Source organism: Struthio camelus, chromosome 15 (genome assembly GCF_040807025.1).
Source record: "Struthio camelus isolate bStrCam1 chromosome 15, bStrCam1.hap1, whole genome shotgun sequence".
Lineage (NCBI taxonomy): Eukaryota > Metazoa > Chordata > Aves > Struthioniformes > Struthionidae > Struthio > Struthio camelus.
In genome coordinates this window covers 4867183-4894430 of record NC_090956.1, presented here as the reverse complement: position 1 = coordinate 4894430, position 27248 = coordinate 4867183, and the positions used below count along the sequence as shown (strand labels likewise).

The 27248-nt window shown below is 48.3% G+C and overlaps 1 protein-coding gene across 5 annotated transcripts; it reads right to left on the bottom strand.

Moving 5' to 3' along the window:
- Window positions 1-2029: 2029 nt before the first annotated feature.
- On the bottom strand, window positions 2030-27248 carry FBXL18 (F-box and leucine rich repeat protein 18). Of its 5 annotated transcripts, none has more exons than XM_068908517.1 (6): window positions 27096-27248; window positions 25114-25314; window positions 22662-24181; window positions 19716-19934; window positions 9599-9730; window positions 2030-7819 (listed from the first exon to the last, which is right to left on the bottom strand). In XM_068908517.1, the coding sequence occupies exons 2-6, from the start codon at window positions 25264-25266 to the stop codon at window positions 7663-7665; spliced, it is 2181 nt and encodes a 726-aa protein (XP_068764618.1). In that variant the 5' UTR covers window positions 25267-25314; window positions 27096-27248; the 3' UTR covers window positions 2030-7662. The 5 variants fall into 5 exon arrangements, with proteins under 5 accessions (XP_068764618.1, XP_068764616.1, XP_068764617.1 ...); XM_068908515.1 differs by lacking the exon at window positions 27096-27248 and adding an exon at window positions 26421-26651; XM_068908516.1 differs by lacking the exons at window positions 9599-9730; window positions 27096-27248 and adding exons at window positions 9495-9583; window positions 26421-26651.

Here is a 27248-nt window from a genome sequence, read left to right as displayed (position 1 = left end):
TCAAGGCAAAATCTGGGGATAAAACCCAAGAGAACAGCTATTATAGTGTCGTTTGAGACCAGGCAGGTAATCTGTTGCACAGTACCAGCAGGGGAAACAGGGAAAAAGCAGTTACTACCTTTTGCACAGCCATTATTCAAGAAAACAGGGTAGCACAGTAATGCAGAACGTAACCGACTGGTTCCAGCAGATTTTTCAGCCTGCCAAGCCGGGCTCTGCCCCACTTCACTGCTCAGCCACTCCACTCCTCCCTTTCCAGGTCCCCCCTCCCAGAATCGGGCTAACGGACCCCCTTGCCAACAGATAAGCTGGCAGAGGGCACCAGATCAGCACAAAATGGGAAGAGGGCTGCTCTGTGTGGGCCTTCGCTGTGCTTCCTCCCACCAGTGCATGGTATCCACTGAAGTCCTCTCAGCCGTTTCCCCCTTAAGTCCTCTTTTCGGATTATTAATGCCGAAACAATGCAGCAAGCCCCAGTGATAAGTTGGAGGCCTATCGGAGTCTAAAAGCACATTCCTTCCTCAGCCTCCTCCCTCCTTATCTCCTTCCTCCCTCCCCCAAAAACATGTTCAGATAAAAGTTATTGGAACAATAAAATCCATAACTTAAACATGAGCACAGGCGAGGAACGGAGGGAGGGTCTCTGTCCAATGCCCCTTTGATCAGCCCTACCAGAACAGAAAAGCCGCACGGGAGATCCTACGATCGCCTTTGAAACGAACCCCAGCGCCGGACCGAGGATCACTCTGGCAAGAGACCGCAGCACGCGTGCTCTCCAGCAGTCCGGTTATACGGCCTGCCTGCACTCACCTGTTTGAAACCAATTCTGCACCAACTTTGAGTGCTCTCCTAGTGCCTTACTTACCTGGGGTGAGTCAGTTTAAGCACACGGTACATGAAGCTGCACCACTTTTCACCATGCTTTCTTCCTGCATGTTTGTTTTGAGAGTCTTTTTTTTAAGTCCAAAGCAGGTGCTGCAAGTGCCTGTGGCCCAGCTTCCCTAGAAACAGCAACACAAGACAGAGCCGGACACACGCACGCTTTCTTTGACACTGCTGCGGTCAGAATTGATCAGCTTTTCTGCGCAGGCAAACCTGCAGGCTGGTGCTGCCCAGCTGTTAGCGTGCTCAGGGCTGTGGTCCAGCACATCAGTCCCATCGCCCTCCTTCCCTTCAATATTTAATGGCAATCTGCTTCTAATTACCACCGCGTGCCCCCAGGAACCGCGGACCACACTTCCAGCAAGGGGCTTGCAGAGCTCACGCTGCCGTGGCAGGTTAGCGTCTACAGAGCTCCTTCGTCACCAGCAGCCCAGGCTGACCGCTTCTATCAGACTGGCTTCCCCTCCCGACGTCCTCGGCATTTCAGGTCAGATACATACGCCCGTGCAATCCTGATGACACTAATGGAGTTTTGACCACCCCGCTTGACATTTACTAGACCCCTGAATTCAGTCTTTGGCTGCATGCAAAGAAGTGGCCCAGGCCCAGCCTGCTGCCCAAGGGTGGAGCGGTCAGAGCACGGCTTAAGTCATAGCCTGGTGCTTCTCAGAAGTGACAGACCCTCCACAAGTCACTTTGGTTCACTCACCCACAGCCCAGGGATAACAGCTGTTTCACCGTGCAGCAACAAGGCTCAGTCCGCTTCTGGTCGAGGTCGGAGATCCACGGAGGACAAGCATCCCCTAAGCGCAGAGTCGCTCCTTCCGTAACGCACAGCTGAGCCCACGGCCGCAGGCACCAAGACGCGCAGAGCGGCACCTGAAAACCTCAGACCTGGGGGAAAAGGGGGCTGTAAGCCCCATTAGCACTGCCGGCCTCCGCACTCTCAGCGCGCAACGTTTCCACAGCTCCCAGTGCGGACTGGGGCTGCTCCCAGCGCATCCCTGCCCCTGCGCCCTGCCCCAGCGACTCACCTCGCGTAGGCTTCCATGTAAAACGCAGCACCGAAGCACGCCTCCTAGGAGGATGGCTTGGGCTTTAGTTTTAAAGGGAAAATAAGAGGCAGGAGGCAATGAAAGAGGCCTAGTTCAAAATCAGTTTCACTCTTTATTTGAAGTTTTACATGCCACCAGCGTACATGAAAGCTGCACATTCAGATTTTGGTTCACTACTAGAACAAAGGGCCAGATGCAAATACAAGTGTCACACGAGTGCACAGATGGAGGAGCGTGAACCGAGGAGCTTGCCGGTATTTGCAAACGGGCTGTGCGGCGTGCTGGCGTCACTTCACTCGTTAGAGGCCAGCCCACCGTTTTGAGGGCCACCCCTCGCTGCCATCTCCAGGGTGCTGGCGGTGACCTGGGTCCTCTCCCCCAAGCTCCCTTTCCACAAGCTAGACCGGCAGGTTTGGTAACATCTCTGCCTGAACCAAGGGAGCTTGGAGTCCAACCGCCCATTTAATGCTTTTCCGAATTCCCCTTTCTATCAATGCCAGCAGTTTTTACAATGAGAAACAATTTCCACCCGCCGTTTATACGGGAGAGACGACAGAAATAGGGACTCTTACACTGACATTTTATTTTCAAAGAAAGTTTTGATAGAAAAACATTTTTTCCAGCAGCCTTGGGCAGGGAGTTGCAGCTTCCACTTCAAAGGACAAACTTCAAAAACAAATCCAGTGTCCTAACGGTTTTGTGCTACATTACTTAATTGTCATACAGCTAATTAGCAATGCCTGATTTCACATTCTCCGTACAGAGATGAAGTTCACAAAAGAAGGGGCTACTTAAAATAATAAATAAAACAAGGCACCAGGCAGCCCGACTCTGACAACATTAACATAAAACGTTACACTTTACCATTTTAAAAACTGAAATAAAAACCCCATCATAATTAAACCTATATTGATCAGCCTTCCTTCAGATCTCAGAGCTTTGAATTTCCACAGGGAAGGGGGAAGGACGCGAGGCAGGAAGCGGGGGCTTAGCGCGCGCGCCTGTGTATGCATTTTGCCGGAGCGCAGCAGAGATCTTTAAAATTCTAATTATTTCCCTATCGCTAAGTAAGATCGGGATCAATAGATGGTACAAACTGACCCCTTTCCTCGAGTGTCAGGGGAAAATTAAAAAAAAGAGGGGGGAAAAAAAAAAAAGAAGGGGAGGGAGAAGCGAGAGCGTCAGAGGTCAATGCCACAAAACAATAGATATTGATGTCTCCATTCATTTCAAACAGCGGAAAGGTCAATGTCTCCCTTGCTTCATGTTTTATGGCTGAAATCCTGCTGCTAACAGCAACAATGTTAGTAGTCAAACCTCATCCATCCTTTTTTATTATTATGATTATTTCTAACCAGGTTAGCCATTTTGAAAATTTGACGAAAGCTGGGAAGCAGCAGCGGGGGGGCAGGGCGGGAGGAGAGGAGGGGAGGCTGCCCTGCAAATTAAAGGAAGGGATGGTTTCCATTAGTTTTAAGACTGCCTATCCCCCTACCTGTGCTCTGGCTTGTCCCTCGCTGCCCCCTAAAAAATGAAAAGGGCCTGAGGCAACATCCCTTCACTATTAATCATTATTCCCCGTACAACATCCCAATTGGTTTCTATGGAAATGATTCTCCTGCTAGAGTACCCCGGCTGCCTGCGCATCTAATCAGGGAGGCAGGAGAGCTGCAGGGGAGGAGATCTGCCTCTGCGGCACCCAGCCCCGCTCGCACTGCTCTGCGCGGGGCTCCCCGCAGACAGGAGGGGAGTTTTGGCTGGACACAGTATCCTCTGGGACCGGCACAGGGGGGACTTCGCCTCCCTCAGGCAGCTGAAAGACTCCTCCGCACTGATTTCACCCCGCAAACAGAAAAAGCCCTGAGTTTTGTTTTTTTTTTTTTTTTTTTTTTTTTCAGAGAAGCACCCCACCATTAAAAAAAAGGGATGTTAGGAGAAAGTGCTCGGCGCTTCCCGAGGCACAATCCCGTTCCGGCACAACGCCCCAGGACTTCCCTGCCTCTGAAGCAGGAGGGCTCCCGCTGAGCTCGACCCCCGGCTGCGAAGGGGCAGCCGGGGCCCGAGAGCAGGAAACAGCCCAGGGAAAAGCAGGAGCTGAGCCATCACTCCAATGCACAAGTCATTTAAGTCCAAGCTCTCCTGAAGCTTTGCTACCATACAGCCCGCTTTCCGAACCGAGCCGTGAATGCACGACCTTTTTCAAAAGAGGCCATGAAACCAGACTTGCAAAGAAGCTGAGGAAGCGATCCTTTAAGTTACAGTCCCTCTAAGAAACCTATTGAAATGTTGGTGACTTGCTCCCGTCAAACCTCTCTACCCCAAAACCACTGTCACTCTTCACATCTAGACCCTCCCAGTCTGCGGGAACCAAAAGCCACATTGATAAACAGACTTCTGCCATTAACAGAGTGACAAATGGCTTTTGATTTCAGCCACCGGCTGCACTTGCCCAAGAATATCCTTCTCCCAGAGAAACGTGGCGATCTCTTTGGTGGTCGATGCAAAGATTTCTTCTGCAGTCTCCAAAGATGGGAGGTCTGATTTGGAGTGCAGCAAGAAACGTGCCAGCAGGGACCGGGAATCTCGCAGAGGCAGCCCCTGCGAGAAGGGCACCTTCTGCGATTGAATTCATTTGTTTTAAACTACGGACAGTGGCATCAGCAAGCTCAGGAGATCACCTCATTTAGAGGCTTACAGAGAGCAGGGAGAGATTGCTGGAGAGATGGGGATAGAGAGCAAAGAGGGGATTTCGTATCAAATAAAAACTAAGAATAAAACGCCAATCTCCCCGTTCTTCTCTCCTCCTCTAAGGCCGCACGCCGCAGCCTCAGCGCTGACTGGGCTCCGAGTCCCGTACATTGCTCTGCTCAGAACATATGGTGCTATGTTTAATAGCCCGGCTCTGCCAATTGGGGACTATTAGGGTGGGTTCTTTTCCCAGTGTAAATGTTGCAGAATATAAATTGTAATTAACACCGATGCCAAAATAGCACTTAGAGAAAATAAGCACATTATTAACATCTGGTGAATCCTGCCTGGAGTGCAGAAGCAGCGGAAATTCTCACTCACCATAGGAGGATTTGTAGTACAGATACTGAGCACTGGCCTGCAGTTGGGGAACGGAGGTTGGAAGAAGTTTTTAGCTTTTTATCACTATTTGTGGTGCTAACTCAGTCACCTGTGGGTGACCTTTCCTAGCCCCGACTGCAAGCGGCACGTTCGTATCAAGACCACTGACCTGCTACCTTGAACACAGATGTCTAAACATCGTACTCCAGGCAACGGAATAGCGGTGTTACAAAACCAGATGGGTATCGTTTTGCCAAGCAAAAGGCCTAAGGAAAGCACGTACTCGTCAGGTTAACCTCACCCTTAAGACCAAAGGGTTAAGAACAGCATTAAGCAACAGGTATTGTGCATACCACTATCCCCGAGCTCAGGTTTTCCAGCAGGACGGGAGCAAGCGAGCTGGCAGTTCTGCCAGACTCCTGCTGGTGCCTCGGGGTGCGCGCGGAGGGGAAATCCCTCTGCAGGGTGGGACAGGCCTTGCCCCTGCGGCACGTACCAAACGTCAGTATTCCTCCACGGGACAAAATAGGTCTCCTGAAGCATTAGGGAGCTGGCTCCACACCTCCAAACCCTCAGCCTTCCCTCTACCCTGCCCTGAGGCTGGAGACACGAGAGGAATGCAGCTTTGGTCATGCTTCAAACACCGCTCACTGCCCAGCCCTCCTCCTTCGTGCAAGGAAAGGGTCCCAGACACAAACCAGGCAGAGCTGAAGTGGCCTGAACTGCACAAAGCAGGGGCCTGCAGTCCTGCCAAAAAGCACATCTGATTTGCTGAAGGGGGGAAGGAAGAGAGGGCAGCTGTTGAGAGGGGGATTCAAGCAAGCAAACAGGGTGACGAGGTAGAAAGAACGACCTCGCCTGGAGAGCAAGAGAGAAAATAGTCACAGGATGCCAAGAGCAGGGTACCAGCTCCTCACACCCACACCACGATGGTATTTGACCAGAGGCTGAGACTCTCAAACGTTTCAGGAGCGCTCCCGGCTCGGCAGTGAGGAAGACGCAGTCGTTCCTGGGCAATTGTAAGCCTTCCTCACCACCTAGCTCCTGGCTGCAAATCTGAGACTGCTGCTGGCCCCCAGTCCTGACCAGGGAAGGGGGAGAAACCAAAGGCAGACAGCAAACACACCCGCGGTTAATTCTAGCAATGCACAGACTTTATGCTAATAAAAGGCTGCGGCATTAATGAGCATGTTAACATTAACCTATCTGAGCATAAGAGATACCACAGTCTCGCCCAAAACATAAACCAACAAGTCATAGTTTCAGACAGGTAGGTTCCTGACTGATGGGAAAGCAAGGAGGGAAAGTCCTCCGAAGCTGCGAGATGCATTTTGCTCTCAAATCTATCCCCTGTCAAACCAGGCTTCCTGGGAGCCACTGATCACAGAACAGCGCTCAGGAGATGGCATTCTGCATAGAAAATGCTGACGAGGAGCTGGGGACATCATCTCTGGATAACCCAGGGCCTCTCCCAGAAAAGTAGCGTTACAGCAAAACCACTCAACACATTAGGTAGCATTTAGGAGATTACAGGTAGAGAAATTGGATAAACTTGAGGTTGATAACTGTTTTGCAAAAGACAAACCCAGCGTTCTACCACAAACTACTCCAGCAAAACAGAAATCTGACTGCCACCCAGAAATGTCACGCCAGAAATTTGCAGTTTGGCTTTTGGGACAACTGTCTGATGCTTTCAAAAGTGCTCAATAAATAAGGCAATATGAAAGTGATCCAGACCACTACTGATGCCTGAGGAAGTTCTGTGGAGCAGAGAAGCCGTCTGAAATCACACTGAAAATATTTCATTAATATCTCTAAAATTAGCATGAGCTCAAGGCATGGGATCTAAGGACAGAACTGGAACACTACATTCCCATCTAAACTGCAAGACAGACTGCATTTAAATCAGATCTAAGCTTCAACTTACTCACTGTGGGCTCCATTGACCCTAGGACAAGGATTTCAAAAACCGCTGAGAACTTCTTCCACCAGGCCAACTGATGGAAACATTATCAGCAAGAAGAATATACCACGACCAAGGGACGAATGACCATGATTTGTTATTCCAAAAAAAAAAAAAAAAAAAAAAAAAAAAAAGAGTCCTTGAGGTACTTCTCATTCAAAAAACTCTTTAAATATCTGTGACTGCATGTGTATGCGACTATGAATGCATGTTTGTAACACAGAAAAGATGTGATGCATTTCAACGGAGCAACACACTTTTGTGCCTCTTAGCTGGCCTAGGCTTGCTATTTTGCCAAAAATAGGCCAAAGCAAAGAATAATTTCCACCAATATCACAAAACACTGCCTAAATACACAGGGGCCTTACACCAGGCAACACAGGGGAAGAGCATCATTAAGTCAGTTTCTCTTACCTTTAACTTAAGTGAAATAACAAAGCAAGTCATTATTAACTGCAAGGAAATACTCATCGTATTCCAGAAGCCTTGGAGATAGGATTTTCAGATGCAAGCATTACCCAGTCGATGTTTCCTCATGGCAAAGGCCCAGCATTTTTTATTTTGCAATTGCACCTAATTAAAGTGATTGTACAGAGCATCCAGTGAGGCAACCACAGGCTGAAGATGGGGAAGCCAGGCCAACGAGAAATTTTCCGTGTGTTCACTCCAATTGTCCCTTCCATGCCACGACAGTCACCACCACAGGTTGGGAGGTTCCTCAGCCACTCTGCTTTTAAACAAGGTAATTTCATCCAAGTGCCTCATAGGGACATCTCTGATGACCTCTGTCAAGTCCTCATGAAGCAGAGGGAAAATGACGACATTTAACGCAGGGCGCTCTGCCTGGAAACTAAATCAGACACAGATTATTAGCCAAGGAGAAACATCAGTTCTCCAGTGCAAGAGAGGGGCTTGCATAGATACAGTTCGCATGGCAGGGGAGCAAAGCAGGGTTGTTCAGATGAGGCAGGAGGGGAAACTGGAAGTCAAGGTCTCCCCTCTTTCCTCTGTGTGCGAGCAGAGAGCACAGGCTGGGATTGCACCACTTTTCAGCGAGTCTTTTGAGCTGACACAAGCCCAATTCAGGCCTGACACGAGGCAGGAGGAGGGAGCAAAATCACAACATACGGGTATTCTCAGAGGACCAGAGATCCCAAGAGCTTTGCCCAAGTTGGGCAAGGTGCTGAGGGATAACAATTTAAGCCTTCTGCAAACCAGCAGCAAGTTGCAGAGCCATTAAAAATCAGGCCAGAGCAGCGCCAGGCATTCCCCCAGGGCTGAACCTGGGATTATCACTTCGGGCTCAGATGTTCAGCGTGCACAGTCTACATTCTGCAATTAGAGCAGAGGCAAGTTTAGAAAGCTCAGATCTGCAGATAAGCATTTAAGTGTGTTCACATACACACACGCAGCAGCCTCCTTTTTAATAAGAGCTGCAGAAAACCTGTCTTGGCAGCATGTGATCTGCTCTAAACAGAAATGCATGCAAGTATCCCCATTCATCACTTGAATTCTGGGTTCCAGCTTCTGAAGCCACAGCCTCAGACTTTTTGCCCCCTCTTAAAAAAATCTGTCTCCTGTCCTCCCAGCACCCCTCGCCAACAATACACCACTGGGTCTGCTTGCCAGCACCCACCGAGCATCCCAGACCTTGCAAGTGAGAGGCCTGATATGACAATAGGAGAGAGGAGCAGCAAGGTTATCGTTACACAACAGAGGAAGAGATCAGCAAAAGCTAAAGCCGTATATACAATGTAAAAAGAACCATACAAAAAAGCCCACAACCCCATCAGTTCTACAAGACAGCAACCTGGTGAGTAAGGGACCGTGGGGGAGAGAAAGAGCATTGCTCACTGTACCATAACAAGAAAAGGTCAGCTTCCCCCCACTAGCTTTTAAAGCTGGGGGGAAGGGAACGTATGCCATAGCTTAAGGGTTACGCCCTTAAGATCAAAACATTTGTGACTATTAGTAATATGCCACCAAGACACTGCCTCTGGGCCGTGTGGTGAGGGCCAGTTCGCTATCGCTGCAAAGGAGGCAGCGCCAGACTGGCAGCATCAGTCCACTGAGGCTGAACCAACTTGTGCTGGTCTGAAGAGGAGATCACTGCTGAACAAGCTTCTCCTTTACAGACGCGCGTCTGGAAAATTCCCAGCTCATCCCTAGCACTGAAACAGCCAGTTTTCTCCCAAATAGAGAGGGAATAGCTGGAGATCTGGAAACACGCATGAAAATCCCAAGTAACCAGTGCCGGCAATAGGGCCAGCTGAAGGAAAGGCCACAAGAGACTGGCATGTCTCCAGGAGACAGGAAAGGTGTTCTCATCCACAAACGATTTGCGATAGAGGTGCCAAAAATGTAGCAGGCAGATACCGACACCAAATTTAGTTATTCAGTCCTGGTGGATTGAATTAATTTGCCTGGACCTAAGTAGCTACAGGAACAAGGATTTCCTGCACCAGAACTACCTGGGGAAATTTTACACCTTTCCGCATCACAGACCTGCCCTTCATGCCTCATACCTAAGGTCTGGCAGAAAAGAACACCTTTCCTAGAGCTCATCGGGAGGCTTGTGCAGGAGCCGTACAGGTTCTTACTTCCACAGTGCTGCCTACAAGAAACCAACCAGCAAATAATCGCTGATCTGGGAGGCAGGTGGGTAAAGTCTGCAGTGAAATTACATAAAATACAGCAAATGTCTGTTTGATAGTCCCTCCTCTGCCTCGGTTCTTCATGTTTCTTATCCAACCCCACAGTCCTGCAGAGAAAATCATGTTAATAGACCAAGCTTACTGAAGTTCAGCGTAGAAAAAAAACCAGCCATCTTTGTAGGATACAGCCTTCCTGACCATAAAATCCCCAAGGCAAAGAAGCCTCTGCTTCTTTCTTTGTATATAGACTCTCTTAAATTAGATCTGCATGCTGCTTTCTCACCATACACAAAGTTGTAGCTTATAAGCAGTTTTTACATGTATCTATAAAAACAAGAACCTAGACAAGTTTACATGACAATCTGCCACCAAGACAGCTTGGGGGAGGGGGGGAAAACCACCAGAGCAAGTATACCTTCCAAAAAGGCTGGATTTATGTAAGAGATTTGAACTTGATCTTAAAAATATATATATAATAAAACAGAAAATAAAACAAAAAGAAAGCTTTGTAATTGTCTCCCCCCCAAACAGGAAGCTGTATGTGACTGCAAACCTTGTAAATTCCATACCCCAGCAAGTTGACGCCGTAGAATTCTTTCCATGTACAATTTGCATGATTTAAGGAAAAAAAAAATCAAATGCACATGGCTCACTATTATTCTCAGCTAAAAGTGCGTGCAAAGCCTCTCCCTTAACTGCCTGTTAAAAAACACCCTGATTTTAACAAGCAGCTGTCATAATGTTAAACTGGGATTAGCCGTTCCCAAAAGCAGACTCCCTCTGCAATCTATGCTCCTTTAGTCCTTTCCCCGGAAGGCAATTCCTTTCTTCATACACCTGTCCAGGTGGGCTAGATTAAGCGAGAAGCACTTAGAGCACTAGTTCGAAAGGCCCCAGGCATGGGGAGGAGATAACAAGAAGGGGAAGAGATTGAGTTAATGAGTTGCAGAATAGCTCCTGTAATCTTCTTGACGGTTCTTTCCTCATTCCACACCTGGATGGACTTCAAACTGGATCTACCTCTGCAAGCACATGGCTTGTAAAATAAAAAGCCGAAGGACAGAGACGGATGTTGACCTGGGGAGACAAAAGAGCTGCAGTTCCAGACATGAAACCCTGCCTTCCTCCAAGGGAAAGAAGCCAAGGATATGCTTGCTTGCTCTCTCCTACAAAACCTCCAGACTAAACTCATCACGATTAATTAAATGAAAGCAAGTTTTCTAGGCAACTGACTAGCAGCCCCTTCAAAACAGATCCTTTAATCAGAACCAACCACTGGGATAACAAAAGAAAATACCCCTCCACACAGATATTTTCCAGTATAGCCTCTAGCCCAGCAGAGGCAACACCAAACCAACAACCACCCAGCAGGAACTTTTACAAGGAAGTCTCCGAAAGCGTCTTCATTTGGATGTCGACGCAGAGTGGGTCTGACTTCAGCAGTTGGCTGGAGTCATCCCTGGAGCTGGGAGACGGACACAGAGATTAAAGCACACCCTGCTTCCCCGATTCATCCTGGCATCGGCTGAGGTATAACCTCATCCTACAGTTAGATCTTGAACACATTGCTCATGGCTGGAAGGGTTAATGGTGCTTTGTTATTTGCCTCCAGAATTATCCCCGAACAGGTGTGGACTGGACACAGTAAGGTTATTTTCAAGTGAACAGCTTGGTAAATAGCCTAACGCTATGGTCTCAGTTACTTCCAACCAGCATGGCAAGACCCAATAGGTAGGTCAGGGACAAAGTCAAAAAGCAGGGGAAAAAGTCTAAAGCAGGGCTGCACTTCAACCAGATTTCCTTGATTTTAGCAAGACAAAAAGAGTTGCTCCCTAGAATGTAGTTATCTCCTGGCAAACACCCTCAGAGTGTGTTTTCGGACATACTTCTTTAAAGAGGAGCCCACCGAGTCCCCAGAACTCCACCTGCTGACGCAGCTAAAGGGCAGCCCAAAACTACAGGTAAGTCTCACCAGGCAGCCCAAAACTACAGGTAAGTCTCACCAGGCAGCCTGCAATGATGGACTATGCTCCAGTGTAACTGTCTGCACCACAGCTCCCAGAAGAAGACAGATTGACTCTGTTAGGCCCTGCTCAAACTTACCTTTCTCTTTGTTATAAAGAAAGGACAATGCAGTATTTGGAACTGAAGAATGTATTTTCCATTGAGATCTCCAGAGAAAACTGAGAAAAAAAAAAACTCTATGCCAAATTCAGAGGTTTCAGCACATCCCACTTCAAATACTGGCAGGCAGGAATAAGGGCACACAAGGTGGTATAATTAAGCACTCGCAATAAAAGAGGTACACATCAGATAAAATGAGGAAATACGGAGTATCAGGAGTGGATCAAGGCCAGATTTTTAAACTTCAACAAACAAGATGATCTTATGGGGAAAGAGGCTCCAGACAGAATTTGAAAGGAAACCTCGAGGAGCTTGATTCGGCAGAACAAAGCACAGCGGGTCTGGAGAAGGCTTGCACTCCAGTCCACATCACTTTCACAATAACCCTCTAATCTTTGCTGTGGTCGCACAGCTCCTCTCTCCTTCATGCAGACTTCACGCACAGCCCTGTCACCTGGCAAGTTGCTTCTGGAGAGGAGCAAGTTTCCCAAGAGAAGAGAATTCAGTCTGACTCTCATTTTAGCCTGAGCACAGCTCTTTCACCCACACGCATAAAAACCCTGTTAATCCTCCGCCAAGCACAGCATAAGTTTGTTTTCACTGGAAGATGGAAATCTCCAAAGTTCAAATGTGGCATCTGCCTTGTAAGCTTCAGCCAATGTACCTGAGCCAGGGCTGGAAACTCCCATCCCTGAAGCATGGCATGGCGGAATGGAGAAGGGCCAGGACAAGCTGGAGCAGCTGACAAGTGACATGACCCAACGTACATACACATGCTTTTCTCATCCCTTCAGGAAGGCCAGACGTGCACTTAGGATTCATTCCACTGGTCATTCCCAGAAGTCAGGACTGGGGAACTGCAAGACCTCTCTTTGCTTGCAATGACTGCCAAGAGCATAAAATGAAGCTTCGCCAGAGCTTCTGCTAGCCACATCGAAGAAACTGAGGGTTGAATTCCCCTCAGGCACCTTCATCTGTGAGCAGGGTGGACCCCTGCCACTCACCTCTCAATAAGGCTCCAAAGCCTGCACGCAGTGACTGTAAAGCAGACCTGTTCCCTAATACCAATCTCATTTCCAACCCTGACAGAGTATCAGCATTGAGCACACTTTACCTTCTAATCTCAGAAATGGACTTCAAAAGTTCCTTAGGAAAGCAGTTGTGTGAGGTAAAAGCAATTTGAGGAATCACAACAAGGTATTGCCTCCTTAAAGTGTTGTCTTCCAATGGTGTCTTCCACCTGCCATGTCTATACCCACCAACTGGCATCCTACCAAAGCCTGTCATTTTCCCCTCACCTAAAGTCCTATCGTTACAGCCTCCAACCTGAGACAAAGGGGCATAGACTGGACTCTCTGGAAGTCGGTCACACACGGTACTGGTAAGTCTCCCAGCACATGTCAACTCATCCCCTGAGTGGAGGCAAATTATTTCTCTGGACTGTGGTCTTTCTCTATAAGAGATGAATGATGCTCCACTACTACTCCTGCGTGAGCTGAGGCTTATATCAAACATGCTTCCAGAGTTTGAGGTTCTTGCGTTATTTGGCCAGCCGAACTCTGCATCAGTCAGACATGACCGGACAATTAGAGAGGGAGGGAACGAGAACCCGAGAAGCGATGCCAGAGTGCCCAGGACACGTCCTAGGGGAGCGCTCTGCCAGAGCAAGCTGAAAGTTATTTCCTAATCTCTTCCACAAATTAAAAAGCTACTGCAATAACTGTTCAATTAGATTTATTTTACTATGGAAATGCTTTAAAGCTGCAGTTAATGCTTCCGTTCAGCCTTTTACACCCTCATGAAGAGAAAAGCATGACAGTACTATTCCAATATTATTTCTCAGCCAAGAGAGAGAGGAGGACACTGCTCGAAACCTGTTTCATGTACAAACCAACTACTCTCTAAGGAGGGTTTTGGGACTGAACTCTCCTCAAAACACAAGACCTAGCCTTTAAAACACGTCATTTGCGTTAGCCACAGGAACGCATTCAAGAAGGAGACATATTAGTACCCCCAAAAGAAGATATATCAACATACAAAATTGGGGATGGTCCCCTACGTTGCGCTAGCTTGCAAAGTATTCCAACCCACCCTTAAACAACATCCCTGGTAGAAGCAAAGGTGTCAGGACCACACCCCAAGCAAAGTCAGTCTTCACCAAGCCCGCCAACGAATTCTTGGGTAACGCAAGCTGACAAGGATGCAGTTTGTTATTCAGCCTGTGACAGAATGATTCAGGGGTTTCTAAGAGCAGGAAATGAAACAGACAATGAAAGCTGGAACAGGATGCTAATGATTCACTACACCAGCCTAGCGATACATTAAGTCTTCTGCAATCAGACGCAGGGACTGAGCCCACAACATGCTTAGGCTAGCGGAGTGGGATTGGCAGCTACCGTGCTGGCTCTGGGATTCAGGAAAAACAGCAGTGTACTGCGAGGTACTTTTTCAAGGTCAGAAGGAAGAGAAGGTGATGAAAGGAAGCTAAAGACAGCTTGAAAATCTCAAATAAGCCCTAGGTGGTACTACCAGCTTTTTGCAGTGTCAATACAACTGCGGCAGTCAGGTGGGCAGCGCAGAAGGGACAGCGGAGGACTTCGCAGAATTCAAAGAAGATTTTCTACTCACTTACTGCCCTACAGCCTCCTCCCATCCGATCTACAAGTCGAGAGGAACATCCACAAGGGCTTTTCTGAGGCCAAGCCCAAAATGAGAATCAGGCCATGAAGAATAAATCAGCTTACTAGAAAGAGAAACTGAAGGGACTTTCAAGGCAATAGCAACAAGGGAGGGGAGAAAGCTTAGCTCTGAGGTGAGCAAAAATTCAGTTGTGGCATTTTAGTTCTGTGCCTAACACAGAAGAGGGACTGGCTCACTCAGCACTTCCCAGACACTCACATTCCTGCCCCAGGCTCCCACCTGCAAGTCCCACTTCTGCACCTGAATCCCAGAAGGGTCCTGCAGCCCTTCCATGTCATGGCTGTCGCCGCCTGCCAGGGCCATTGACATCAGCAGTTTAAGAAGAGGAAAGACCCAGCCAAGAATTTAATGTTAAAAAGGACAACAACAAGCAGGGGAAAATTTAGACAACACCAGAAAAGTTTGAATAGCAAGATCTAATTCGGCTTGAAACAGCTATTCCTGGAAAGTGGCAGGAGTCCTACTGTGAAAGTCACTTCAAACTAAGCAGCGCTCGCACCTGCCCCAGGCAGCAATGGGAAGGCTAAGTTAGCATCTCTCTTTCTCCAGGTCCTGGATCCCCAGAACAAGCAGGTTATCCTAAAATAGTAAAAATTCACTGCACTTGAGAGCACTGGTTAACCCTCAGAGCTATCCGAGTAGTGGGGCACAGCAGGGCACAGTCACGTTACAGAGCCATTTGCTGGGGACAGAGCCAGCGTGGCTAGGGTACCAACAGCAGAGACCTTGACTCGCCCTGCAGCAGGTAGCGGAGCCGGGACCGCCAAACGCTGCTGCTCCAACCCTGCATACAACCCCTGGGGGATGCTGTGCCAGGACTCGAGCTAGCCCTGGTCCTCTACACCACCTCCCGACAGCTGTCGGGCCACAGGAGATTACAACAGCGCTCTCAGGAGATGCGAGTAGCTGAGCCAAGCTGCCTACCCACCTCCCCGAAACACGCTTCAGCTGCACCACAGGCTTTTGCTTCCTGACCACGCTTTCTACCATGGCTTAACTTGGATTGCATTTCTATAAATCACAACTCAGCTCTACGCCTTGACACTTTCTCCCTATGTATGAAGAATCCCTAATGACACCACTCTCTCTCAGAGATTTTTTTTTCCCCCCCACTGTTGCTTTCTTGATCTGTTTCAAGGTGTTTTTCAAGGACTTTTCACAGGCCTGTATTGTTTGGTATTGTAGAGTCCTTGAAATTATTACAAGGATAGGAGCTACCTAAACACTTAAGCTAAAACCAGTAAAATTCAAAGAAACCCACCAGAAAATAAAAACTGTCCTTGAGGCCACGGGGACATTTTCCAAGCATTCCCCATCCCCTCTGCCAGCCTGTTTCCTGCCGGTAAGCTTTAAGAGGAAAGCAACTTGTCTTACAAATCTGAAGTGCCCAGTAACGACGCCATGCAGCAGCGCTACGCTGAAGTCATCCAAATTCCTTTCCCCACTAGATTTCTGGGGCAGAGAAATACAGGCGTATAGACAAGATTATTTAGCAAGCAATACGTCAGGACAGCATGGAGTAGTGGGACGCCTACCATAGGTCACAGCTCCATCTACTGACTATCTCACAAAATCACAATTTGAAAGCCCTCTGGGAAGGCAAGCCACATCCTCCTGGACCACGCCGGCAGGACAGGCTTTGGATACACTGGCCTTTGCAGGCATTTAGAAAGAATCACAGCACAGCAGGTCAGCCCCAAAGGAAGCAGCAAACCTCCCATTTCAAGGAGGCCTCTTGCACAACAAGAGAACTGCGGTCACACTTGAACCTACAACCTTGGGTCCAGTAACCCTGGACTGCAGTGTTTTACCATGTTTCTGGAGTTAACATTGCAGTGGTTTTAACGGAAGAGTTATTAAGCAAAGACAACACACGCCTGGAGCTAAGCATTTTGGCAAAGCTCGGGTGCAAGCGTAAAAGGGGAAACATTGTGTTCATTAGGTTAGCTTCTATCTGAAGTACGGCAGCTGAGCACCATATGATAAGAAAGAAATACTGTTTTACAGAGAAGCTGCGAGACAAGACCACTGTCACATGTGAAATCTGAGGAAGATCAGGGAAGTGGATAAGGATCACTCAAGCCACATCTCCCACTCTAACCACTAGGACCTTTTTTCCTTACGTGCACAGAGTATGTCCCTGAACCATAAGGGAGATTACCCCTCCCATACGCACAGAAGAAAAAAAGAAGAAAGAAAAACACTGCAATGATTTATCTGCCCACAGGGAAACAGTCTTCTGTAAAGCTCAGAGGAGACCTTGCCCTTGCAAGCCTCTTGTTTGCTGATGAGAGCTCCAGATGAGTTCTGCTCAGCTTACTGTGTTTCACTGCAAAAGAGGCAAAATGGAATCAGAGGCGTTAATGATTTAAATATGAAAACTAATCCCTGTCAAACGGCAGCAAACTTTAACCAGGAAAACGTCTACGAGAAAAATGGACAACATGGGGCCTAGTTTAGAGCTGTCATAGATGTGAGAGCAACTCTCTTGGCAGGCAGGCAAAACAAATACATAAACACTATCCTTATTTTACAGACAAGAACAGTTTGAGAATCAGATCAGGCTTTAAGTCATCAATGTGAAATAGCAGATTTAACACCTGAGCTCCCAACATTACTCTTTGTATACGCACCCTAACAGGTAACTAGTCTGTTCTCCCCCAACCAGTCTCTTCTGTGACCTGATCCCTCCTATGGATCAATATTCGAAAGCAAACAAACAAAAAAAACCCAAAACCCAAACAAAAAACCCCACTGTACTGCACTAGATTGCATTTTCAAGCCTCCCTCAGCTCTACAGCCTGCAGCAAACTACTGGTGCATGCTCAGCCCCAGGCCTTTCCAGCTCCTCACTCCCATTCTTCCCAATCCCCTCTAAAAAGAGAGGGCATGAAAATCACTTAGGCCACATCTCCCTGTTCAAAAGCATCAATCCCTTGGCTGCTCTCAGCCTAAAAAAGGTCATCTCCATAGCCCTGAACCAGGAAGTCTAATCCTTAATGGGACCTGAGGAATACGGATCGATTCCCCCAGCTCAAAGGAAGAGGAGCAAACAAAGGAAGGCTTGCAGCTTTGCCATCCCCGCTCTCGCTTCCTCCTTCCCACCTGCTCTTCACGTCTTCCCTACACACTCACTCAGCATCTGCACAGATTCCAAATCAAAAAAGATAAATCACCCTCTTTCATTCTGGCACAGGATATCTTACTTCAAACCTGCTGCCCAATAGGCTCTTACAATTTAGGGCTTGGATTAAAGACATGCTAGCAGCACATTTTTACAGGAAGCCGTGCTGGGTGAACTCGAGCCCTCATCCACAGGTTTAAGCAACGAGCTAGCTAGCAAGAAAACGCACTCACAGATTTTATGGCATGTCTCTTTGCCCTTGGAGTAATAGATAAAAATGCAGCCAAGAGAAAGTCAATTTCTGACCCCATCTGTAGGCGCATTTGGGCAAGGACAAGAATGGGATCACTGGAAAAGTCACATGGTTAAAGGCTTGCCGATGGCTCATGGAAAACTCCAGGCCTTGCTTACACATCATTTTCTGTATTTCGTTCCTTGCATTTTATTACTAGAGACAGTTGCATGAGAACAGGATCTTTGTTGCTTAGGAGAGCATCTGCTCCCACTGCTTATCCTCCTCCTGAAGTCATAATCTTCCGTGACATCAAAATCGTTTCCAGAGCCACCAATTACTGTGTCATAGAGGATTATGATGACTTCAGGTGCAGAATTAGCAGTGGGAGCAGATACTCCCTTAAAATATATCTAGCTCTATCTATATATATATATATAGTTTTCATACAAATGTCCCCATTAATAAAATACAAAAGAAGAAAAATAATATGACGGCCAGAATTGTTGCTAAATATAAAAATAGTTCTTAACATTTCCATGAGGCATCAGCTGCTCTTTGGAAAGTTCCCAGGGTTTAAATTATTAAGAGGTACAGAATGTAGTGAGGATCCATATGCGACACAGAAAAGGAGGAAAAGAAGACTGCAGAAAAATATATTTCTTTCCAGTAAAAGGACATTAAAATTTTGGCCAGTTCTGCAATAGCATCTTAGACAGGAGGGCAGAATAAAAAACGTGAATTGTGGATTCTTGGTTCTTTCTGAGGATCCTCAAAGCACAACTGTATCAGACCAAAGAATGCTCTTACAGACATGAAGCCCTGTAAAAAAAGAAAAAAAAAAAAACCCAAGAAGCCCTTGACACATCACAAGGAATTTACTTGGATGTGTCCAACAATCACCATCCCAAAAGAACACAGGCCTTCTAAGAGGCAGCAACAACCAACCTCATATGCAGTTTGATAGGTAGCTAATATAGTCGTAGGCTCTTCTGGATTTGATTCTAGGAAACAAGCCAAGTCTAATAAGTCAGTTTGAAGCTGGAGAAAGGCTGGGGGGAGGAGCACCCTTTAGGATGCAGTAATAATGCCATGTGAGCCCATGTGATTTGAAATTTTTATTAGAGCTTAACAGGGGAAAGCAACAGTAGGTGACAAAGAAAACAGACTGAAGGCGGAGAAAATGCCTTATAGGGGGGAAAAAAAAAAAAGAGTCTGTTGCATGGGAAATATTTTGTAAGATGACTGCCACTATTAAAAGATTTCAAAATGCCAAGCATAATTAAAAGCCCTCTTTTCAAATGCAGTTCACGGCTCACACACAAGCGCTTCCCACCATGTGAGCTTCAGAACACTGCAAGGGGCCAGGCAAGATGCATTTAAGAACTGCCAAACACGCAAAGGCAGTTTGTACCATTCCCCCCTCCCCGCCCTGAAGAAAAAACCCTTCACAACAACCCTTTAAAGGCTTTGAGTTGCGCTGCCAGGGGATTATCAGTAAGTGACATTTACAAGTGATTAGAAGACAGAATTATCTTAGTCACTTGTGGGAAAGGAGGAAAGCTTCAAGGTCAAACCTCTCAGTACTTAAAATGTCGCCAGATGTTTTGTTTACACAAAATTGCCACTTGATTTATGACGGAGCTGTACATCCAGAACTTCAGCTCAGCCCTGACAGAACTGCAGAGAACATGGGTGGGAATGGAATCAGAAATTCATATACCACCTTCAAATATTTCACTGATTGACTCTTATTAAAATAAGAGGCTAGCTCATGTGCCAAGCAGTTACACAGTACCTATTAGCTTCTTGGAACAAGTGCTCCAAGCCATATAAACCTTAGCGGGCAAGGAAACGGAGATAAATCTTGAGCAGCTCCAGAAATCACCCATCAACCCCTTTCCGCACTCACCTCCGGACAATAGACTGCTGGAGATTTTTGCACACGGTAAGAGATTCTCCCATAAACATGTGGCACATGATGACCTCAAGGCAGCTGGCCATGAATGACATCACTGCGTCAGACTGCAGAGTCCCACTCCGGGAGACGATGCAAAGCCGCTGGAGAGAAGAGCAATGACTCAGTGCTTGGAAGAATTGGGCGCCTGCACTGAAGTACGGCTGTTCTAGCCTGCAAGAACAAACAAAAATAAGTCAATGGGCAATTCATGCCTAAGCGCTTTCAAACCAGAGGAAAGACAAAACATTCAAGGCCAGTTAGTAAACGGAGCAATCAGTTTCTCCCACCTGTTTCACTTACACATGCAATACCCTTCTACGTGCATGTGTCGGGAGTATGGCAGGACAAACAAGGCTTTGCAAGCTCAGGCCTCTTGCTTGCTAGCTACCTTCGAGCTATGCAATCTGGAGGACAGAGACACAAATGTAACGCTACTGCAGAAAGATCTAAACTGCAGAATTCCAGATCGCACAGAGCATTCCCACACAAAATCCTGGTTCTGCCAGTTTTCCACCATAGCACATTGGTGAGATGGGCCTTAGATATGACCAGTAGGTCCATCCTGCTCTTAGAACAAGCATAGCCTAGCTTTTGCTACCTAGTATCCACTGAGCAGCTGCTGTGGAACTGGGGAGTTACTGCTCCAGTGCACCAAACGCCGATCAAACCAGTCATATTCGGTGTACTACCTAGACAGAAGCAGGCATGAAAAATTCATGACTCACACAGGGTGATGCAGAACTCATGCCTTTGAGCCAGAGCAACCATAACCAGCCCTCCCTGGTCACAGGAAAAAGGATGGAAAAGGATCAAAGCTACTGCTCTCCCACAGCAAGAACCATCATCAGTCCAAGCTTTATCTTAAACACCAGGCCCAGAGAACAGTCAGGATTTGCTATTATTGCTGTGCTCAGTCTTACATCGTGGCCCAGAAGAGCGCAAAATGACTCAGTGAAGCCACACGTGGCCAACGAGAGGTCCATGTTTCAACTAACAGCCTCACTGGATTGCTCCCTCACACAAACCAGTCTGCAAGAGCAGAACCCGCTCAGGGGCCGGTCTCACCAAGAGAGCATGTCTGCTTAATGCAGATTTACTACAGGACCTCGGAGCACCTGGGAATCCCAGTCACTGGGTCAGCAAGGCCAAGAGCCCCAAGATGGTTAATCCACTAGGTGATAACATGCTGTCAGTCCCAACCTGAGCTGGATAATCTCTGTGCAGGCTTTTGCAGTATGTGGGGGTATCTCAGCACCTTAATCTCGTTAACTGATAAAGCGTGGCTTAAAGTCCCAGCCTGAGACTGCTGGTCAGGTAACAATATCAGAAGAACATAACAGCCCACTAGCACATTGGGTAATAGCTTAAAATGAACATTAGAGAAATGGGGAGCCTCTCCAATTTTTCTACAGTGTTACCGGTCCATAATAAGTTCAGATCAAAAAGCACAGAAGCTCCTGCCTTCTCACAGGAGGTTTCTAGGTCAATCTCTGTGGAAGTGGCAAGACATTTGCAGTACTGCCTTTCACCCGCTAGATGACAATGTTGCTTTGGAATATCATCTACAACTAATTTCTAAGCCTAGAGAAAAATCCTTAATGGGGTGGGGACAAAAGGGTAGAAGCAGCAGAGAACTAGTTAAATGGAAAGGAAACTGCATTATCAGGAGGAAGTACCAAGCATTAAAAACATGTTAAACCTACGCAGAACCTTCCCAGACTTTACTCAAAAAGACAGACAGACAGACAGACATCTTACACCGCAACGCGTAGCTGTTACTGCGAGAAGACACCCTTGCTCGTCCTCTACGCTGCCTCACGTTTGGCCTCCACTTCAAAATCTCTGGAAACTACAGGGCTTAAACTGAGCGATGCAGCAGCGCACATCAAAACCCGTTTCCCCGATCTCCGTACTCCCACGGTTGTTTAACGTCTTGAAGGGTAAAGATATATGCACGTGACTCAAGCCATCAAAAGCAATTCCATCTCCAACAGCTGCCATCCCTTCTAGGAGAGAGGGAGACCAACATGCTCCTTGCCTGCTACAAAGGGGAAGTGGTGTGAAAGGAAAACCCCCCCTGAAGTTTTAGCCACCCTGTTTCCCTTCACTATGGCAATGGATTAGGAAGATGAACACAAACACCAGCCTCAGCTGATGAGCAGTAACTTTTTGTCACACTGTAACTGTCTTGGCAATCACACCAGTATTCCCTGAGAGCTTGGCCTTGCTTTTACTGTTGCTGAGTGTTTTACACTTGTTTTGTGAACTGAGGGTGGCAGCAGGGCACCTTTCCAAAGTAATAACATTTGAAGAAGCAAAACATTTAGGTCCTACCAAGCAAGAAACACCAACAGGAAGAACTCTAGATTTGGAATGTTTTCAACATATTATCAAGAAGAGAAAAAGAAACACAAAAAACAGGCAAAACTTCAATACAAACCAAAGGTAGAAAAATATCTCAGGGGGAAACTTGAGAAGATCTCTACATTAACCAGATATCTTAGGAGAGTCTTCCTCCTTGGAAGTTTTCCAGAGATTTAAGCATATAAAAAGCCAAAAAGTCAGAAAAGGCATACAGCGTTTGACACCGCCCTGGCAGGCTGTTAGCTCACAAACAAATTGCATCCACTCCTCCTTAGCTGAAAGGAAGACAGCTGCAGCATAGAGACTTTATACTCTTACAATAGCGGTTAAAGGGCCTGAGCCCTTGAGGACAGCATGAGATTCATTCCCCTTCTCCATAATTCCGGAAGAAAAACATTCAGTTTTCAAGCCGTTGCAGCTACCTTTCACCAGACACAAACACTTGCTATATTGTTACGCTAGCCATAACCAATCGCATACTAGATTTCCAGAAATCCACAAACAAAAGGGCAATGTTCAGCAACAACCCCTCACCTGAGATCTCTCAAACACTTGCAGCGTTTCAGCATGTCCGTGAGAGCAGACATGTAGACCATGTTCCCCATCATGCCCAGGTTGGCCAACGAAAGAGTCCGCAAATGCTGGCACTGCAATCCAATGCTAATAAGCCCAGAGCCAGTAAGGATATTTGGCAGCTGTGCTAAGGTGAGGCTCTGCAAATAAGTCAACTGGCCAATGGCAGCTACCTCCGAATCCCCCACGCTTTGGGCCCGGACACAAGGAGGCAACGAGTTCCGAATCGCTGGCTCGTTGCGGGGCATGGCAGAGGAAAAACTGGACCCAATTATTTCCAAGTTTTCCAAAAGTGGAAGGCTTCCCATCAAAGCCCAGAATACTGAAGACTGTGGCTTCTGACTTGAATACGTCTGTACCCCTATCCGGACTTTCTTTCCTAATGTTTGGGGCATCACATTAGACTGCATGGGAGGCTTTTCCACGTTTGCAGCAACATCCGTGATGGAGCAGACTGGTAGCGCTAACGAGAGTAGGTGCTTTAGTCTGGCCAGAAGCTGGCACAAATGATTCCCTATGTTTTTTGAGCTGTGATGGTGAGCTGCAGAGAGGTTGAGGTGTCTCAGGTTACAGCAGGACACTACCAGACTTTCCAGAATGCTACTGTCAATGTCATCTTCTGCTTTTCGAAGCAAGGATTCCGGAGCCAGACAGTGAATACAGCCACTGAGATTCAAACTGGTCAGGCTTTTAAGATCCTTGCCACCGTTCATAACCCTCTGGATCAACTGACCACCAGATAAGGTGCACCGGCTAAAGCTGAAGTAGAAAGGGTTGTTGAACTTCAAGTGTTGCAGGAGGCCAGAGCCATTAATCCAGGCTTTGGGCAATTGCAAAGCATCCAGACGTACGTTTCGAGCCATGGAGTCCAGAAGGTTTTTAGTGGCTCCTGTCTCTGCAAAACTACCAGGGGCAGAAATGAGGAAGGCATGAAGATTCTCAGGTGTTCGATCACTCAGCACAGCCAAGTACAGCCTCACCACCTCCTGATTAACATAGCCCGGAGCCAGCCTAGCATAGAAGACACGAAGGTTCTGGTAATGGGGGACATTGCTCTCACCTACCATTAGTTGCCCAGAAAGCATAAAACCTTCCCGTGAGCGATCAAGGATCTCAAAATAAAGCAGCAGTTTCTCAAGGCTAGTGCAGCAGGGAACAACGCCATACGATGGAGTGTAAAGGGTTTGCTTCAGTTCCAAGACACGGCTAAGAGTGGCTTTACACTCGCTGCTTAGTTGACCGGCATCGAAACCCGGATTGACGTCTATCGCAAGGGAGCGCAGGTGCTGGAGCGTGGACAGCGTCTTTGAGAGGTGGAGAGAGGTGAGGTGGCACCCAGACAAGTTCAGTTTTACCAGGTTCTTGCACCGTGTGATATGGTCAATAGAGGAGCTGGGCAGCCAGTAGCACCCAGCCATGTTCAGCTGGTAAATCTCTTTTCCAATATCCCTCATCAGCTGCTTCACTTTGTCTTTGTTTACCTGTACTTAAACAAAACCAGATTCAATGAGATATATGGTAAGAGCGGCTAGCGACTCAGTTTCCTATCTGAAGACTGGGATAACAGTGGTTAGCATTGAGATTACGTGGCTCATCCAAATGTCTCAGGACACTAGCACAGTCTAAGAATTATTATAGAGCTGATAGTTGGCATAGTATTTGCCATGATTTGGACTCTTAAGATTATACTTCCTTTACCTCCTCAGTCTGTGCAGTTCTGCAATACCGACCGTGAGGCTGGATCTGTTCAGCACGCCACTCCAGTGGCATGGAGGACAACCTCCATTTTCTAATGGCAAAGCTATTTCAGCAGACAGATAGAAACAGCTATCTATGGAAATATATATTGAAAGAAGAGTGTTTCCATTCTCCTTCATCCAATTTCCTTGTTTGGAAATGAAGCAAAGAGGCTCTCCTTTGAGGACTGTATCACCAAGTCCCAGCAAAAAACTTACTACCCTTCATCCCTAGTTTTATTTTTGTTACAACAGATACACATTTTCTGGCTTAGCTGACTGCACGCCTGACAGCTACATGCACAAACTTTTCTGGTTGTGCAGATTTTTTGTACAATATGGGGAAAAAAAACGTTTTGAGAAAGTGTTAACTTTCCAATTATAGCTGCCTCTGACTGTGGTTGAGTAAAGTCACATTTACTTTCATTTTAGCTTCCAGAAACTAAAAGACGACAGTTTTGACTGACGGCGTTTTATCTAACTAAGGGAACAGAGAGCTCGTCTAACAAAGCATTCTGGAAAACAAATGCTTTTGTAAAACAGTTTTATTGTTCATTTGCCTTCACAGTTCAACTGCAGCATATTTATGCAGACACACAGAAGCTTATTCCTTGGAACTTTGTCAGAAGTCAGATTTGTCTTCAGAGCTAACAGAAGAAGCAAGCTACTCTCCCCACCTTGTAGTCTTTCTGAAGTAAGACTGTATGGGTTAGACTCTTGTCAAGGCAGAGCGTTGCAAGTTTCCTGCAGGTTCTCCTGACGTTCAGGACAAGGTCTGTGCAAGGGACGTAGCTTAGGATGTGCAAAAGGATCTCATCGGAAAAATCCATCAAGTTGACACCGTTACTTTCTTCCTCGCACTCCCCACTTACGATCTCCTGCAAAAAAAAAAAAGAAAAAAAAAAGAAAAGAGAAAAGAAAAGCTACTAGCTCAGAAACTTCAAAGCTCGTGAGAAAACAGATACCTTAAGACTAAGAACGATTTATGAAGTGCAGCAAAACGGAAGTAGAACCACTTGTATCACAAAGTACTTCTGTCCGCATGGAGAAACCAAAAACTTTCCCTTAGAAAACAATACTGAGTAGTACAAAACTATGCACAAAGCCACAGTATTTTCATTCACTCTTTTGCTGTGGACCACTTTAGAATGAGAAAAAAAACTCTTTACGTTCAATCCACTTTTGCTGCTTATTTTGCGATTGGGAAAGTAACTTCCCCCATTTCTTTCACAATGTCACACATCATTCTCCCTCCACCTTTCCTCTGAGTGCAATCTGTTGAGATAACCTTTAGCCTTTCGAAAGGTTACACGTATACATCCACATATATAATAAAATAACAGCACTGCAGTCCAGCTTCAGAGCATCCACAGGTCTTCTGCCGCACGTTTGCGCCTTAACCACTCAAAACGGCGTAGACTCACAGTTATGTCCCCTCGGCGCTCCGCTTGAGGCTTGGCGGGTGCGGCGGCAGGCACCCTTGGGAGCGCGGGGCTCGCCGCCACCGCGGCCCCACGGCCCAGGCCTGGCGAGCGAGCGACACAGCACTCGCTGGCGTGCCCGGGGACATCGCCGCCACCGGGCCCGGCTGCGGGCGATGCCGCCTCGCCCAGGCCACGGCGGTGGGAGCGACGCTGGCGACGGCTGCTGCTGCTTTCACCCTGTCTTTAATAAAGCTCAGATCGACGCTAACGCAACGCCACCCCCCCAAAAAGGGTGATTTGACCCAGCGTCCCAACCCTTTCGGAAGGCCAAGAGAGGGATCCCAGCCGAGGGCGGGAGGGTTATTTCGGGCCGCGCCGCCCAGCCCCGCCAGAGAGCGGCCACCGGCTCCCAGCCCAGCCGCCCCACGGCCCCGCCACCCCCGAGCGGGGCCGCGCTGCCCCCGCCGCCCTCAGCGGAAGCCCGAGGAGGGCGACGAGCCCGCGCGCAGCCCCCGCTAACGGCCCGCCGAGGCCGCCGCCGCCCCGCGGCCGGGCCTCACCTCTCCACAGCGCAACATGGCGGCGGCACCGCGGGCCTGCCGCCGCCGCCGCCTCCCCCGGGCGCCGCTCAAACCAGCCGCCTCCCGGTCTGGCTCCCAGCCGGCCCGGCCGCCGCACGGCTCTTCCGGCGCTGCCATGACCCGGCTTCCGCGGCTCGCCACTCCTCCGAGTCCTCTGCAGCCGCCCCGCGCCTCCATCTTGAGCGTGGCCCCGGCCCGCGTGCGGTGGAGGGCGGGAAGGGGCGGGCAGCCCTTCCTCGGCGCCATTTTGGGAGCGGCGCGGCGGGGCCGGCGCCGCCATGTTGGGAGTGGCGGGGTCCAGGTCGGGATGCCGCCTCCCCCATCTCCCCGTCTCCTCCAGGCCAGCCCTCGCCCCCACACACCATCCCCTCCCGCCCGGCTGCCGATCGCGGGTGGCGGCTCTCCACCACATCTGCCTCACAGCCGCGAGCGGGGAGGCTTCGGGTAGCGGCAGAAGATGGGGCGAGCGGCCTCCCCTCGGCCTCCCTAGCCCGCAGGCGGCTCCCGGCCGTCGAGCCCCCGCGCCGTCGGCGGGCCGGTTCTTCCCCCGATCACAAGCACCCGGCACCCCGCGAAGCCGCCCTGAGTCAGCTCCGAGAACATTAAATGCGGCCTTTGAGGCGCGTCAGGAAACCGGGCGCAGCGCTGACTCACCCGGCAGAGCGACGCAGGCAGCGCTGGAGGCGTTCAGAAAAAAATAATCCTCTCGCTGTCCTTGGTGGTCTCCTAGCCTGGGAGGAGCTGGGATGTAGGAGATGTGACACGCGTGGGCCCTAAATTGGTTAGCACTAACAAGGAGGGCATGGG

Bases quoted from the DNA above. Each gene is read 5' to 3' on its own strand.
- FBXL18 (XM_068908515.1), bottom strand. From the start codon at position 26,618: ATGGAGGCGCGGGGCGGCTGCAGAGGACTCGGAGGAGTGGCGAGCCGC. The intron at 9,731-19,715 runs GTGAGTGCGGAA...TTTTCTCTGCAG, and splicing joins CAGCAGTCTATTGTCCGGAG to GACTGTGGGGTTGGATAAGA. The intron at 7,820-9,598 runs GTTGGTTTCTTG...TGTCTGATTTAG, and splicing joins AGATCAGCGATTATTTGCTG to TTTCCAGGCAGAGCGCCCTG.